The sequence below is a fragment of the Amblyomma maculatum genome, chromosome 2, assembly GCF_055883805.1.
Source record: "Amblyomma maculatum isolate TAMU_Amacu chromosome 2, ASM5588380v1, whole genome shotgun sequence".
Lineage (NCBI taxonomy): Eukaryota > Metazoa > Arthropoda > Arachnida > Ixodida > Ixodidae > Amblyomma > Amblyomma maculatum.
In genome coordinates this window covers 136464451-136480418 of record NC_139345.1, presented here as the reverse complement: position 1 = coordinate 136480418, position 15968 = coordinate 136464451, and the positions used below count along the sequence as shown (strand labels likewise).

The 15968-nt window shown below is 49.1% G+C and overlaps 1 protein-coding gene and 6 non-coding genes across 7 annotated transcripts in view; all 7 read left to right on the top strand.

The window, feature by feature from the left end:
• The first annotated feature begins 388 nt into the window (after window positions 1-388).
• TRNAG-UCC (transfer RNA glycine (anticodon UCC)) lies at window positions 389-460 on the top strand. The gene has a single exon. It is a non-coding gene; the product is annotated as a tRNA-Gly (tRNA).
• A 112-nt stretch (window positions 461-572) lies between these two features.
• Window positions 573-644, top strand: TRNAG-UCC (transfer RNA glycine (anticodon UCC)). Its single transcript has one exon. It is a non-coding gene; the product is annotated as a tRNA-Gly (tRNA).
• Window positions 645-5651: 5007 nt separating this feature from the next.
• TRNAG-UCC (transfer RNA glycine (anticodon UCC)) lies at window positions 5652-5723 on the top strand. Its single transcript has one exon. It is a non-coding gene; the product is annotated as a tRNA-Gly (tRNA).
• A 112-nt stretch (window positions 5724-5835) lies between these two features.
• TRNAG-UCC (transfer RNA glycine (anticodon UCC)) lies at window positions 5836-5907 on the top strand. The gene has a single exon. It is a non-coding gene; the product is annotated as a tRNA-Gly (tRNA).
• A 131-nt stretch (window positions 5908-6038) lies between these two features.
• LOC146199959 (uncharacterized) overlaps window positions 6039-15968 on the top strand; it is an 83545-nt gene continuing 73615 nt past the window's right edge. The window contains exon 1 of the mRNA XM_084592245.1: window positions 6039-6673. Within this exon, the coding sequence (XP_084448371.1) occupies window positions 6072-6673 (602 nt within the window). The 5' untranslated portion in view covers window positions 6039-6071. The remainder of the gene's footprint in view (window positions 6674-15968) is intronic.
• On the top strand, window positions 10908-10979 carry TRNAG-UCC (transfer RNA glycine (anticodon UCC)). The gene has a single exon. It is a non-coding gene; the product is annotated as a tRNA-Gly (tRNA).
• On the top strand, window positions 11092-11163 carry TRNAG-UCC (transfer RNA glycine (anticodon UCC)). Its single transcript has one exon. It is a non-coding gene; the product is annotated as a tRNA-Gly (tRNA).

Below are 15968 nucleotides of genomic sequence, written 5' to 3'. Positions count from 1 at the left end.
CCATGGAATTAGGTATTTGCCATTGGATAACCACGATGATATGCCGTTAGACCAGGTTATGTTAATGTGCCTCCACAGTATATGGCGCGCACGAATGGCTGGTTATCACTGCGATCCAGATGCACGGCCAGCCCGCATGTATTTCCGTGAAAGTGTGCAGCGATGGCTCGACGTGCTTAAATTGCAACCATGTGCTCCTGAGTGGCTGTCAAAGCTGGAACCTTTGACGGTGCTCAAGGAATTTTAACATGACAATGCCTGCCCCTCAGTGGGTGTTAGGGAACGCTAGCTACCTTTGTGTACATATATTATTCCTTTTTTTCCTGTTGTTTTGAGTTCCAGTGCTGTGTATTTGTGTCAAAGCCAGGCAATAAAGAAAAAAAAAAAGGCGTCGGTGGTATAGTGGTTAGCATAGCTGCCTTCCAAGCAGTTGACCCGGGTTCGAATACCGGCCGACGCAGCATTTTTACTTTTTTTTTGTCACATCACAGCTGGACCTGCAGTCCGAATCGCATAGCTGGTCTGAATGGGCATAGCGGAAAAGCCAACGTCAAATGCGGCGTCTCCGTCCGGCGTCGGTGGTATAGTGGTTAGCATAGCTGCCTTCCAAGCAGTTGACCCGGGTTCGATTCCCGCCCGACGCAGCATTTTTACTTTTTTTTGTCACATCACAGCTGGACCTGCAGTCCGAATCCCACAGCTGGTCTGAATGGGCATAGCGGAAAAGCCAACGTCAAATGCGGCGTCTCCGTCCGGCGTCGGTGGTATAGTGATTCTACTTCCGGCCACCGGCGTGTACGGACGCAGAATGATGAGCTCCGGCGGAGCGGCGATTGCGGCCCAGGCTGGCCGCGGTAACAGGCTTGAGGAAAACGACGACAAGGAATATCAGATTATTTTGCCGCATCTGCCCACCGGACGTGTTGTTTTCAACACAGTTTTTTTGCACGGTGACGTACGAGTGCGACCCTTCAGGGTTGAAGATTTCCGGGACGCCCTGGCCAAGATTGATACGCTCCCAGACGTGGTGGCCTTGGGGGCTTACCAAATAAATCATGTCTGGGCGGTGACTTTGAACAGCACGGAAGCAACCAAGCGGCTGCTAGCATTCAAGGAGCTTCAAGTGAAAGGTCGACGGTGTATCGTCATTGACCCCGAGGACCAACAGGTGAAGCTACGGCTCCACTGGATGTTGCACGGCGTGGCGGATGAGGATATCCGAACAGCTTTTGCGGCGTTCGGTGAGGTGACGGAAGTGACCCGTGAGCGGTGGCGAGTCCAGGGAATGCACGAAAAGGGCTCAACAACGAGAACCGTGCTTCTGAAGTTGAAGCCTGGGATGAAGATAGAAGATCTGCCTCACCAGATAAGAGTAGCAGGGGAGTTGGCCCTTGTTGTGGTGCCTGGGCGGCCCATGCAGTGCCTGCGCTGCCGCGGGACCGGTCATGTGCGCCGGGAATGTAAGATTCCGCGGTGTGCGACGTGTAAGCGGTTTGGCCACTCGGAGGAAGACTGCGTACGAACGTATGCAGTGGCTACTGCACCAACAGCGAGGGCGGACATGACGGAACACCGAATGGACGTCGCAGAGACGGAGGAGGCCGCAAAAGGGGTCGGAGAGGATGAGAGGATGGCAGCAACGACAGGCATGTTAGTGCCCCCGGGGGGTGGCGACGAGATGCTCGGTGGACCAGACAGGGAAGTGGCACTGCCAAGCAACGGACCGTCGGAGAAAGAAACGGTGAGCGATGCTGAGAGCTCAAAAATTGAACTTCCGGAGTCTGCGGGCAGACGGGGGACCCTCGAAGGGAGCAGCGGCCGAGCGACCAACGTCCAGGGCCCTGCGAAGCGTGCCCACGACGGGAGCGCCAGTGAGACGAATGAGGCAGAGGCAGCTAGCAACGACGAGCCGCCGATAAAAACGCCAATAGGGAGGAGGGCGACCTTCAAACCAAGACCGAATGTCTCGACGGACAGGAGAGCTGCCGAAAAGCCGCCCCCGTCACAAGGTCTGCCAGTCCAACCTCATGGCTCTGGCGTCAACGAAAGCGTCTAGCGCCATGCTAGACGTGAAAGGTAAGCACCATGCTCTTGGCCTCTTTTCACTCTAAGAAAATGGCTTATGTACTGTCACTAAAGGTTGAGACCCTTAACGTGAGAGGTCTAGCAGCGAAAAGGAAGCAGAGCCAGGTCCTGCGCCTTTTAAATGAAAATGACATCGATATACTTGGAGTTCAAGAGACAAAAGTCGAGGGTGAACAAGAGACCGAGAGCATGGTGCAGCGTTTCACGTCGCGGTTTTACGCAGTTGTCAGCCATGCAGTCGGTACTTCTGCTGGATGCGTCCTGTTTGTGAAGAAGTTGCCGGGTCTTGTAGTGCAGTCGCATGCTTCTTTTCCGTCGGGTCGGGGTGTGGTCCTCGATTTTAGTATTTGCTCGGCTGAGTGGCGTGCTGTTTGTATATATGCACCTACGGTAGTTCATGAGAGGGCTGCTTTGTTTGATTTTGTTGAAGGGTATTTAAAAACGGATAAGCAACTTGTCTTCCTGGGAGATTTCAATTGTGTACTGAGCTCCGGTGACAGAACTAGCCATCGTACATTTAGGGATCGTAGCACAGAGGTACTTTCGCGCTTGATAGACGAGTTTGCACTGGAAGACGTTGCAGAGTGTCTCACGAGCGAGCGACGGGTTCAGTATACTCATTTTCAGTGTGCCAGCCACGCCCGCCTTGACAGGATTTATGTGTCCGCAGAACTGGCCCCAAAATGCCAGGGTTATTATGTTTTGGCGGTAATGTACTCAGATCACTGCATGGTTCAGTGTACAATTGGAACAAGAAAGGGAGGTAGCGGTTTTAATTGGGAATTGTGGAAGTTAAATAATAAACTGCTGAATGACGAGCAATTCACCAGACTAGTAGAAGAAGAAATTGGTAAGATTTGTCAGGAGGACACCCACGAACTGGGTCAAGAATGGGAACTGTGTAAGCAACAAGTTAAAATCAAAGCTATAGAAAAAGCCAGCTGCGTACGGTTTCAAGAAAAACAAAATGAAATGCATTTAAGATCTTTGCTAGATAAATTGTTAGCCCTGGAGTGTAACACGCCAGGGTTATACATGGACGACGTTAGAAAAATAAAGCAAAGACTTCAACTGAATGACGAAGACCGTTATCGCGGAGCACTGGTGCGTGCGAGAGCGGAAAAATTGGCCATGGATGGGACGCCGACAAAAAGATCGTTGGGAATAGAAAAAGCAAATGCAAGGCGAAATCACGTGGCAGAGCTAGATTGGGCAGGACGCACAGAAACCGATAACGAAGGAATCGCGAAAGCTTTCCGGGAGTATTATGAAGAGCTATTTTCGTCCCGAGAGGTTAATTTGGACCGATTTAAAGAATCCTTTCCTGACGCGATGCCAAAAATTGATGACGAACAAAAAGAAAGACTGGAGCGGCCAATAAGCGAAAAAGAAGTGCAGCAGGCAATAGAAAATTTAAACCCAGGGAAATCACCCGGGCCTGATGGCCTGAGTGCGGCTTTTTATAAAGCGTTCAAGGAACAGCTATCTCCTTTGTTGTGTGACTTATTTAATGAAGCGTATGAACTGAAGGTACTGCCTGCGTCTTTCGGATCGTCGCACACAGTACTTATTCCGAAAACTGACCAACCAGATAAGCTTAGGCAGTTGTCGTCTTACAGGCCCATTGCTCTGACAAACGTTGATTACAAGATTTATATGAAGGTGCTTGCTGGCAGACTACAAACGGTTATATGCGAACTAGTGGGCCCTCACCAAACGTGCGGTATCAAAGGGCGATCTATCTTTCAGAACATTCACAAAGCGAGAAGTGTGCTCGAATGCTGCGATGCAACTCATGCATGTGTTGCGTTACTGCAGTTGGACTTGGAGAAAGCTTTTGATTGTGTGGCACATACTATTCTGTTCAGTATATTAGAATATGTTAATGTCGGCTCTGTTATTCGAGAGGGAGTGGCCTTGGCGTACCGTAACTGCACTACGAGATTAATTGTCAATAAGTCACTGGATGCCCCCATCAACGTACGACGTTCGGTGCGCCAAGGTTGCCCCCTCAGCCCTCTTTTGTTCGGCATTTATATTGAAACATTGTGTTTAAGCATCCTACAAAACAATGACATTGATGGTTTTCGACTGCAAGAGTCAGAAGTCAAATTGCTGGCTTACGCAGATGACATTGCGGTTTTTTGTGTGAATAAAGACAGTATAAAGAGGACAGTGGATGTGGTAAAACATTTTAGCAAAGTCACAGGGAGTAAAGTTAACTGGGGTAAGTGCCTGGGATTTTGGCACGGAGAATGGCAGCTGACCCCCGACACTTTCGCTAATGTGTCGTGGGTTACAACGCCTGCAAAGTACTTGGGTGTGCCCTTGGAATTTTACAAGGAAAGCGAGCCATACTGGCTAGAGCAGGTCAAAAAAACCCGTGAAAAGGCGGAGAAATGGAAAAGCGCTCAATTATCAATATTTGCAAGAGCCGCAGTTTGCAACCTGTTTTTAATTAGTAAGTTATGGTATGTTATGCAAGTGTTGCATTGCTCCCGTGTAAATGTGCAAAAATTGCATCGAGTTTTTGCGGTGTTTGTTTGGGCCTCGAGTTGGGAGAGATGCAGTCGGACAAATTTGTTCCGGCAGGTGAAGCATGGGGGGCTTGGTCTGGGTCATTTGTTTGTGCGACAGATTGTCAATCGGTTTATGTTTTTTAGGGATGCCAGCGATCCATTCCTGCGCACAGTGTGTCAACAAAGACTTGGTCGAGCGTTGCCTGATTTCGTAGTTTATACTCAATGTATGCCGGGTTCTCTTTTTGGATTCTTTAGGGAAATTGTTGTGAGCGTGAAATTCTTAACCGCACGTTTTTCGAAAGTGTATTTAAGTAATGTTAACAGGAGAACATTACACAAGGATGTTTGTGAAGTGGTGTTCCCGGTGCCATTGTACAGAGCTTTATACTATGGAGGCACAGGAAGTAATGTATTAAAACGCGTAAAGAAAATGCAAGTTTCTACGGGAGCTAAAACGTTTTTCTTTATGCTACATACCGGTACTTTGTGTGTAAAATTATTTATGGAGGAAAAGGGTATGTTCCTACCGTGGGGGGCCCAATGTCTCATCTGCAAACAGCCAGAGACAATAGATCACGTGTTTTTGCATTGCTGGGAGGGAGTATATTTGTGGGATATTCTGCAAAGGACAATAAAAAAACAGTTGCCACTTGATTCCCATGGAATTAGGTATTTGCCATTGGATAACCACGATGATATGCCGTTAGACCAGGTTATGTTAATGTGCCTCCACAGTATATGGCGCGCACGAATGGCTGGTTATCACTGCGATCCAGATGCACGGCCAGCCCGCATGTATTTCCGTGAAAGTGTGCAGCGATGGCTCGACGTGCTTAAATTGCAACCATGTGCTCCTGAGTGGCTGTCAAAGCTGGAACCTTTGACGGTGCTCAAGGAATTTTAACATGACAATGCCTGCCCCTCAGTGGGTGTTAGGGAACGCTAGCTACCTTTGTGTACATATATTATTCCTTTTTTTCCTGTTGTTTTGAGTTCCAGTGCTGTGTATTTGTGTCAAAGCCAGGCAATAAAGAAAAAAAAAAGGCGTCGGTGGTATAGTGGTTAGCATAGCTGCCTTCCAAGCAGTTGACCCGGGTTCGAATACCGGCCGACGCAGCATTTTTACTTTTTTTTTGTCACATCACAGCTGGACCTGCAGTCCGAATCGCATAGCTGGTCTGAATGGGCATAGCGGAAAAGCCAACGTCAAATGCGGCGTCTCCGTCCGGCGTCGGTGGTATAGTGGTTAGCATAGCTGCCTTCCAAGCAGTTGACCCGGGTTCGATTCCCGCCCGACGCAGCATTTTTACTTTTTTTTGTCACATCACAGCTGGACCTGCAGTCCGAATCCCACAGCTGGTCTGAATGGGCATAGCGGAAAAGCCAACGTCAAATGCGGCGTCTCCGTCCGGCGTCGGTGGTATAGTGATTCTACTTCCGGCCACCGGCGTGTACGGACGCAGAATGATGAGCTCCGGCGGAGCGGCGATTGCGGCCCAGGCTGGCCGCGGTAACAGGCTTGAGGAAAACGACGACAAGGAATATCAGATTATTTTGCCGCATCTGCCCACCGGACGTGTTGTTTTCAACACAGTTTTTTTGCACGGTGACGTACGAGTGCGACCCTTCAGGGTTGAAGATTTCCGGGACGCCCTGGCCAAGATTGATACGCTCCCAGACGTGGTGGCCTTGGGGGCTTACCAAATAAATCATGTCTGGGCGGTGACTTTGAACAGCACGGAAGCAACCAAGCGGCTGCTAGCATTCAAGGAGCTTCAAGTGAAAGGTCGACGGTGTATCGTCATTGACCCCGAGGACCAACAGGTGAAGCTACGGCTCCACTGGATGTTGCACGGCGTGGCGGATGAGGATATCCGAACAGCTTTTGCGGCGTTCGGTGAGGTGACGGAAGTGACCCGTGAGCGGTGGCGAGTCCAGGGAATGCACGAAAAGGGCTCAACAACGAGAACCGTGCTTCTGAAGTTGAAGCCTGGGATGAAGATAGAAGATCTGCCTCACCAGATAAGAGTAGCAGGGGAGTTGGCCCTTGTTGTGGTGCCTGGGCGGCCCATGCAGTGCCTGCGCTGCCGCGGGACCGGTCATGTGCGCCGGGAATGTAAGATTCCGCGGTGTGCGACGTGTAAGCGGTTTGGCCACTCGGAGGAAGACTGCGTACGAACGTATGCAGTGGCTACTGCACCAACAGCGAGGGCGGACATGACGGAACACCGAATGGACGTCGCAGAGACGGAGGAGGCCGCAAAAGGGGTCGGAGAGGATGAGAGGATGGCAGCAACGACAGGCATGTTAGTGCCCCCGGGGGGTGGCGACGAGATGCTCGGTGGACCAGACAGGGAAGTGGCACTGCCAAGCAACGGACCGTCGGAGAAAGAAACGGTGAGCGATGCTGAGAGCTCAAAAATTGAACTTCCGGAGTCTGCGGGCAGACGGGGGACCCTCGAAGGGAGCAGCGGCCGAGCGACCAACGTCCAGGGCCCTGCGAAGCGTGCCCACGACGGGAGCGCCAGTGAGACGAATGAGGCAGAGGCAGCTAGCAACGACGAGCCGCCGATAAAAACGCCAATAGGGAGGAGGGCGACCTTCAAACCAAGACCGAATGTCTCGACGGACAGGAGAGCTGCCGAAAAGCCGCCCCCGTCACAAGGTCTGCCAGTCCAACCTCATGGCTCTGGCGTCAACGAAAGCGTCTAGCGCCATGCTAGACGTGAAGGGTAAGCACCAAGCTCTTGGCCTCTTTTCACTCTAAGAAAATGGCTTATGTACTGTCACTAAAGGTTGCGACCCTTAACGTGAGAGGTCTAGCAGCAAAAAGGAAGCAGAGCCAGGTCCTGCGCCTTTTAAATGAAAATGACATCGATATACTTGGAGTTCAAGAGACAAAAGTCGAGGGTGAACAAGAGACCGAGAGCATGGTGCAACGTTTCACGTCGCGGTTTTACGCAGTTGTCAGCCATGCAGTCGGTACTACTGCTGGATGCGTCCTGTTTGTGAAGAAGTTGCCGGGTCTTGTAGTGCAGTCGCATGCTTCTTTTCCGTCGGGTCGGGGTGTGGTCCTCGATTTTAGTTTTTGCTCGGCTGAGTGGCGTGCTGTTTGTATATATGCACCTACGGTAGTTGATGAGAGGGCTGCTTTGTTTGATTTTGTTGAAGGGTATTTAAACACGGATAAGCAACTTGTCTTTCTGGGGGATTTCAATTGTGTACTGAGCTGCGGTGACAAAACTAGCCTTCGTACATTTAGGGATCGTAGCACAGAGGTGCTTTCGCGCTTGATTGACGAGTTTGCACTGGAAGACGTTGCAGAGTGTCTCACGAGCGATCGACGGGTTCAGTATACGCATTTTCAGGGTGCTAGCCACGCCCGCCTTGACAGAATTTATGTGGCCGCAGAACTGGCTCCAAAATGCCAGGATTATTATGTTTTGGCGGTAACGTACTCAGATCACTGCATGGTTCAGTGTACAATTGGACCAAGAAAGGGAGGTAGCGGTTTTAATTGGGAATTGTGGAAGTTAAATAATAAACTGCTGAATGACGAGCAATTCACCAGACTAGTAGAAGAAGAAATTGGTAATATTTGTCAGGAGGACACCCACGAACTGGGTTAAGAATGGGAACTGTGTAAGCAACAAATTAAAATCAAAGCTATAGAAAAGGCCAGCTGCATACGGTTTCAAGAAAAACAAAATGAAATGCATTTAAGATCTTTGCTAGATAAATTGTTAGCCCTGGAGTGTAACACGCCAGGGTTATACATGGACGACGTTAGAAAAATAAAACAGACTTCAACTGAATGACGAAGACCGTTATCGCGGAGCACTGGTGCGTGCGAGAGCGGAAAAATTGGCCATGGATGAGACGCCGACAAAAAGATCGTTGGGAATAGAAAAAGCAAATGCAAGGCGAAATCACGTGGCAGAGGTAGATTGGGCAGGACGCACAGAAACCGATAACGAAGGAATCGCGGAAGCTTTCCGGGAGTATTATGAAGAGCTATTTTCGTTCCGAGAGGTTAATTTGGACCGTTTTAAAGAATCCTTTCTTGACGCGATGCCAAAAATTGATGACGAGCAAAAAGAAAGACTGGAGCGGCCAATAAGCGAAAAAGAAGTGCAGCAGGCAATAGAAAATTTAAACCCTGGGAAATCACCCGGGCCTGATGGCCTGAGTGCGGCTTTTTATAAAGCGTTCAAGCAACAGCTATCTCCTTTGTTGTGTGCCTTATTTAATGAAGCGTATGAGCTGAAGGCACTGCCTGCGTCTTTCGGATCGTCGCACACAATACTTATTCCGAAAACTGACCAACCAGATAAGCTTAGGCAGTTGTCGTCTTACAGGCCCATTGCTCTGACAAACGTTGATTACAAGATTTATATGAAGGTGCTTGCTGGCAGACTACAAACGGTTATATGCGAACTAGTGGGCCCTCACCAAACGTGCGGTATCAAATGGCGATCCATCTTTCAGAACATTCACAAAGCGAGAAGTGTGCTCGAATGCTGCGATGCAACTCATGCGTGTGTTGCTTTACTGCAGTTGGACTTGGAGAAAGCTTTTGATTGTGTGGCGCATACTATTCTGTTCAGTATATTAGACCATGTTAATGTCGGCTCTGTTATTCGAGAGGGAGTGGCCTTGGCGTACCGTAACTGCACTACGAGATTAATTGTCAATAAGTCACTGGGGGCCCCCATCAACGTACGACGTTCGGTGCGCCAAGGTTGCCCCCTCAGCCCTCTTTTGTTCGGCATTTATATTGAAACATTGTGTTTAAGCATCCTACAAAACAATGACATTGATGGCTTTCGACTGCAGGAGTCAGAAGTCAAATTGCTGGCTTACGCAGACGACGTTGCGGTTTTTTGTGTGAATAAGGAGAGTATAAAGGGGACAGTGGATGTGGTAAAACATTTTAGCAAAGTCACAGGGAGTAAAGTTAACTGGGGTAAGTGCCTGGGATTTTGGCACGGAGAATGGCAGCTGACCCCCGACACTTTCGCTAATGTGTCGTGGGTTACAACGCCTGCAAAGTACTTGGGTGTGCCCTTGGAATTTTACAAGGAAAGCGAGCCATACTGGCTAGAGCAGGTCAGAGAAACCCGTGAAAAAGCGGAGAAATGGAAAAGCGCTCAATTATCAATATTTGCAAGAGCCGCAGTTTGTAACCTGTTTTTAATTAGTAAGTTATGGTATGTAATGCAAGTGTTGCATTGCTCCCGTGTAAATGTGCAAAAATTGCATCGAGTTTTTGCGGTGTTTGTTTGGGCCTCGAGTTGGGAGAGGTGCAGTCGGACAAATTTGTTCCGGCAGGTGAAGCATGGGGGGCTTGGTCTGGGTCATTTGTTTGTGCGGCAGATTGTCAACCGGTTTATGTTTTTTAGGGATGCCAGTGATCCATTCCTGCGCACAGTGTGTCAACAAAGACTTGGTCGAGCGTTGCCTGATTTCGTAGTTTATACGCAATGTATGCCGGGATCTCTTTTTGGATTCTTTAGGGAAATTGTTTTGAGCGCGAAATTCTTAAGCGCACGTTTTTCGAAAGAGTATTGAAGTAATGTTAACAGGAGAACATTATACAAGGATGTTTGTGAAGTGGTGTTCCCGGTGCCCTTGTACCGAGCTTTATACTATGGAGGCACAGGAAGTAATGTATTAAAACGCGTAAAGAAAATGCAAGTTGCTACGGGAGCTAAAACTTTTTTCTTTATGCTACATACCGGTACTTTGAGTGTAAAATCATTTATGGAGGAAAAGGGTATTTTCCTACCGTGGGGGGCCCAATGTCTCATCTGCAAACAGCCAGAGACAATAGATCACGTGTTTTTGCATTGCTGGGAGGGGGTATATTTGTGGGATGTTCTGCAAAGGACAATTAAAAAACAGTTGCCACTTGATTCCCATGGCATTAGGTATTTGCCATTGGAAAACCAAGATGATATGCCGTTAGACCAGGTTATGTTAATGTGCCTCCACAGTATATGGCGCGCACGAATGGCTGGTTATCACTGCGATCCAGATGCACGGCCAGCCCGCATGTATTTCCGTGAAAGTGTGCAGCGATGGCTCGACGTGCTTAAATTGCAACCATGTGCTCCTGAGTGGCTGTAAAAGCTGGAACCTTTGACGGTGCTCAAGGAATTTTAAAATGACAATGCCTGCCGCTCAGTGGGGGATAGGCAACGCGAACTAGCTTTGTGTACATATATTATTCCTTTGTTCCTGTTGTTTTGTTTTCCAGTGCGTTGTATTTGTGTCAAAGTCAGGCAATAAAGAACAAAAAAGTCGGTGGTATAGTGGTTAGCATGGCTGCCTTCCAAGCAGTTGACCCGGGTTCGATTCCCGGCCGACGCAGCGTTTTTACTTTTTTTTTGTCACATCACAGCTGGACTTGCAGTCGTCATCACACAGCTGGTCTGAATGGGCATAGCGGAAAAGCCAACGTCAAATGCGGTGTCTTCGTGCGGCGTCGGTGGTATAGTGGTTAGCATAGCTGCCTTCCAAGCAGTTGACCCGGGTTCGATTCCCGGCCGACGCAGCGTTTTTACTTTTTTTTGTCACATCACAGCTGGACTTGCAGTCGTCATCACACAGCTGGTCTGAATGGGCATAGCGGAAAAGCCAACGTCAAATGCGGTGTCTCCGTGCGGCGTCGGTGGTATAGTCATTCTACTTCCGGACACCGTAGTGAACGGTCTCAGAATCATGTGCTCCAGCGGAGCGGTGATAGCGGCCCAGGCTGGCCGCGGTAACATGCTTGACGAAAACGACGATAAGGAATACCAGATCATTTTGCCGCATCTGCCCACCGGACGTGTTGTTTTCAACACAGTTTTTTTTGCACGGCGACGTACGAGTGCGACCCTTCAGGGTTGAAGATTTCCGGGACGCCCTGGCCAGGATTGGTACGCTCCCAGACGTGGTGGCCTTGGGGGCTTACCAAATAAACCATGTCTGGGCGGTGACTTTGAACAGCACGGAAGCAACCAAGCGGCTGCTAGCCTTCAAGGAGCTTGAAGTGAAAGGTCGACGGTGTATCGTCATTGACCCGGAGGACCAACAGGTGAAGCTACGGCTCCACTGGATGTTGCATGGCGTGGCGGACGAGGATATCCGTACTGCTTTTGCGGCTTTCGGTGAGGTGACTGAAGTGACCCGTGAGCGGTGGCGAGTCCAGGGCGTGCACGAAAAGGACTCAACAACGAGAACCGTGCTTCTGAAGTTGAAGCCTGGGATGAAGATAGAAGACCTGCCTCACCAGATAAGAGTAGCAGGGGAGTTGGCCCTTGTTGTGGTGCCTGGGCGGCCCATGCAGTGCCTGCGCTGCCGCGGGACCGGTCATGTGCGCCGGGAATGTAAGATTCCGCGGTGTGCGACGTGTAAGCGTTTTGGCCACTCCGAGGAAGACTGCGTACGAACGTATGCAGTGGCTACTGCACCAACAGCGAGGGCGGACATGACGGAACATCGAATGGATGTCGCAGAGACGGAGGAGGCCGCAAAAGGGGTCGGAGAGGCTGAGAGGATGGCAGCAACGACAGGCATGTTAGTGCCCCCGGGGGGTGGTGACGAGATGCTCGGGGGACCAGACAGGGAAGTGGCACTGCCAAGTAACGGACCGTCGGAGGAAGAAAGGGTGAGCGAGGCCGAGAGCTCAAAAATTGAACTTCCGTTGTCTGCGGGCAGACGGGGGACCCTCGAAGGGAGCAGCGGCCGAGGGACCAACTTCCAGGGCCCTGCGAAGCGTGCCCACGACGGGAGCGCCAGTGAGACGAACGAGGCAGAGGCAGCTAGCAACGACGAGCCGCCGATAAAAACGCCAATAGGGAGGAGGGCGACCTTCAAACCAAGACCGAATGTCTCGACGGACAGGAGAGCTGCCGAAAAGCCGCCCCCGTCACAAGGTCTGCCAGTCCAACCTCATGGCTCTGGCGTCAACGAAAGCGTCTAGCGCCATGCTAGACGTGAAAGGTAAGCACCATGCTCTTGGCCTCTTTTCACTCTAAGAAAATGGCTTATGTACTGTCACTAAAGGTTGAGACCCTTAACGTGAGAGGTCTAGCAGCGAAAAGGAAGCAGAGCCAGGTCCTGCGCCTTTTAAATGAAAATGACATCGATATACTTGGAGTTCAAGAGACAAAAGTCGAGGGTGAACAAGAGACCGAGAGCATGGTGCAGCGTTTCACGTCGCGGTTTTACGCAGTTGTCAGCCATGCAGTCGGTACTTCTGCTGGATGCGTCCTGTTTGTGAAGAAGTTGCCGGGTCTTGTAGTGCAGTCGCATGCTTCTTTTCCGTCGGGTCGGGGTGTGGTCCTCGATTTTAGTATTTGCTCGGCTGAGTGGCGTGCTGTTTGTATATATGCACCTACGGTAGTTCATGAGAGGGCTGCTTTGTTTGATTTTGTTGAAGGGTATTTAAAAACGGATAAGCAACTTGTCTTCCTGGGAGATTTCAATTGTGTACTGAGCTCCGGAGACAGAACTAGCCATCGTACATTTAGGGATCGTAGGACAGAGGTACTTTCGCGCTTGATAGACGAGTTTGCACTGGAAGACGTTGCAGAGTGTCTCACGAGCGAGCGACGGGTTCAGTATACTCATTTTCAGTGTGCCAGCCACGCCCGCCTTGACAGGATTTATGTGTCCGCAGAACTGGCCCCAAAATGCCAGGGTTATTATGTTTTGGCGGTAACGTACTCAGATCACTGCATGGTTCAGTGTACAATTGGAACAAGAAAGGGAGGTAGCGGTTTTAATTGGGAATTGTGGAAGTTAAATAATAAACTGCTGAATGACGAGCAATTCACCAGACTAGTAGAAGAAGAAATTGGTAAGATTTGTCAGGAGGACACCCACGAACTGGGTCAAGAATGGGAACTGTGTAAGCAACAAGTCAAAATCAAAGCTATAGAAAAAGCCAGCTGCGTACGGTTTCAAGAAAAACAAAATGAAATGCATTTAAGATCTTTGCTAGATAAATTGTTAGCCCTGGAGTGTAACACGCCAGGGTTATACATGGACGACGTTAGAAAAATAAAGCAAAGACTTCAACTGAATGACGAAGACCGTTATCGCGGAGCACTGGTGCGTGCGAGAGCGGAAAAATTGGCCATGGATGGGACGCCGACAAAAAGATCGTTGGGAATAGAAAAAGCAAATGCAAGGCGAAATCACGTGGCAGAGCTAGATTGGGCAGGACGCACAGAAACCGATAACGAAGGAATCGCGAAAGCTTTCCGGGAGTATTATGAAGAGCTATTTTCGTCCCGAGAGGTTAATTTGGACCGATTTAAAGAATCCTTTCCTGACGCGATGCCAAAAATTGATGACGAACAAAAAGAAAGACTGGAGCGGCCAATAAGCGAAAAAGAAGTGCAGCAGGCAATAGAAAATTTAAACCCAGGGAAATCACCCGGGCCTGATGGCCTGAGTGCGGCTTTTTATAAAGCGTTCAAGGAACAGCTATCTCCTTTGTTGTGTGACTTATTTAATGAAGCGTATGAACTGAAGGTACTGCCTGCGTCTTTCGGATCGTCGCACACAGTACTTATTCCGAAAACTGACCAACCAGATAAGCTTAGGCAGTTGTCGTCTTACAGGCCCATTGCTCTGACAAACGTTGATTACAAGATTTATATGAAGGTGCTTGCTGGCAGACTACAAACGGTTATATGCGAACTAGTGGGCCCTCACCAAACGTGCGGTATCAAAGGGCGATCTATCTTTCAGAACATTCACAAAGCGAGAAGTGTGCTCGAATGCTGCGATGCAACTCATGCATGTGTTGCGTTACTGCAGTTGGACTTGGAGAAAGCTTTTGATTGTGTGGCACATACTATTCTGTTCAGTATATTAGAATATGTTAATGTCGGCTCTGTTATTCGAGAGGGAGTGGCCTTGGCGTACCGTAACTGCACTACGAGATTAATTGTCAGTAAGTCACTGGATGCCCCCATCAACGTACGACGTTCGGTGCGGCAAGGTTGCCCCCTCAGCCCTCTTTTGTTCGGCATTTATATTGAAACATTGTGTTTAAGCATCCTACAAAACAATGACATTGATGGTTTTCGACTGCAAGAGTCAGAAGTCAAATTGCTGGCTTACGCAGATGACATTGCGGTTTTTTGTGTGAATAAAGACAGTATAAAGAGGACAGTGGATGTGGTAAAACATTTTAGCAAAGTCACAGGGAGTAAAGTTAACTGGGGTAAGTGCCTGGGATTTTGGCACGGAGAATGGCAGCTGACCCCCGACACTTTCGCTAATGTGTCGTGGGTTACAACGCCTGCAAAGTACTTGGGTGTGCCCTTGGAATTTTACAAGGAAAGCGAGCCATACTGGCTAGAGCAGGTCAAAGAAACCCGTGAAAAGGCGGAGAAATGGAAAAGCGCTCAATTATCAATATTTGCAAGAGCCGCAGTTTGCAACCTGTTTTTAATTAGTAAGTTATGGTATGTTCTGCAAGTGTTGCATTGCTCCCGTGTAAATGTGCAAAAATTGCATCGAGTTTTTGCGGTGTTTGTTTGGGCCTCGAGTTGGGAGAGATGCAGTCGGACAAATTTGTTCCGGCAGGTGAAGCATGGGGGGCTTGGTCTGGGTCATTTGTTTGTGCGACAGATTGTCAATCGGTTTATGTTTTTTAGGGATGCCAGCGATCCATTCCTGCGCACAGTGTGTCAACAAAGACTTGGTCGAGCGTTGCCTGATTTCGTAGTTTATACTCAATGTATGCCGGGTTCTCTTTTTGGATTCTTTAGGGAAATTGTTGTGAGCGTGAAATTCTTAACCGCACGTTTTTCGAAAGTGTATTTAAGTAATGTTAACAGGAGAACATTACACAAGGATGTTTGTGAAGTGGTGTTCCCGGTGCCATTGTACAGAGCTTTATACTATGGAGGCACAGGAAGTAATGTATTAAAACGCGTAAAGAAAATGCAAGTTTCTACGGGAGCTAAAACGTTTTTCTTTATGCTACATACCGGTACTTTGTGTGTAAAATTATTTATGGAGGAAAAGGGTATGTTCCTACCGTGGGGGGCCCAATGTCTCATCTGCAAACAGCCAGAGACAATAGATCACGTGTTTTTGCATTGCTGGGAGGGAGTATATTTGTGGGATATTCTGCAAAGGACAATAAAAAAACAGTTGCCACTTGATTCCCATGGAATTAGGTATTTGCCATTGGATAACCACGATGATATGCCGTTAGACCAGGTTATGTTAATGTGCCTCCACAGTATATGGCGCGCACGAATGGCTGGTTATCACTGCGATCCAGATGCACGGCCAGCCCGCATGTATTTCCGTGAAAGTGTGCAGCGATGGCTCGACGTGCTTAAATTG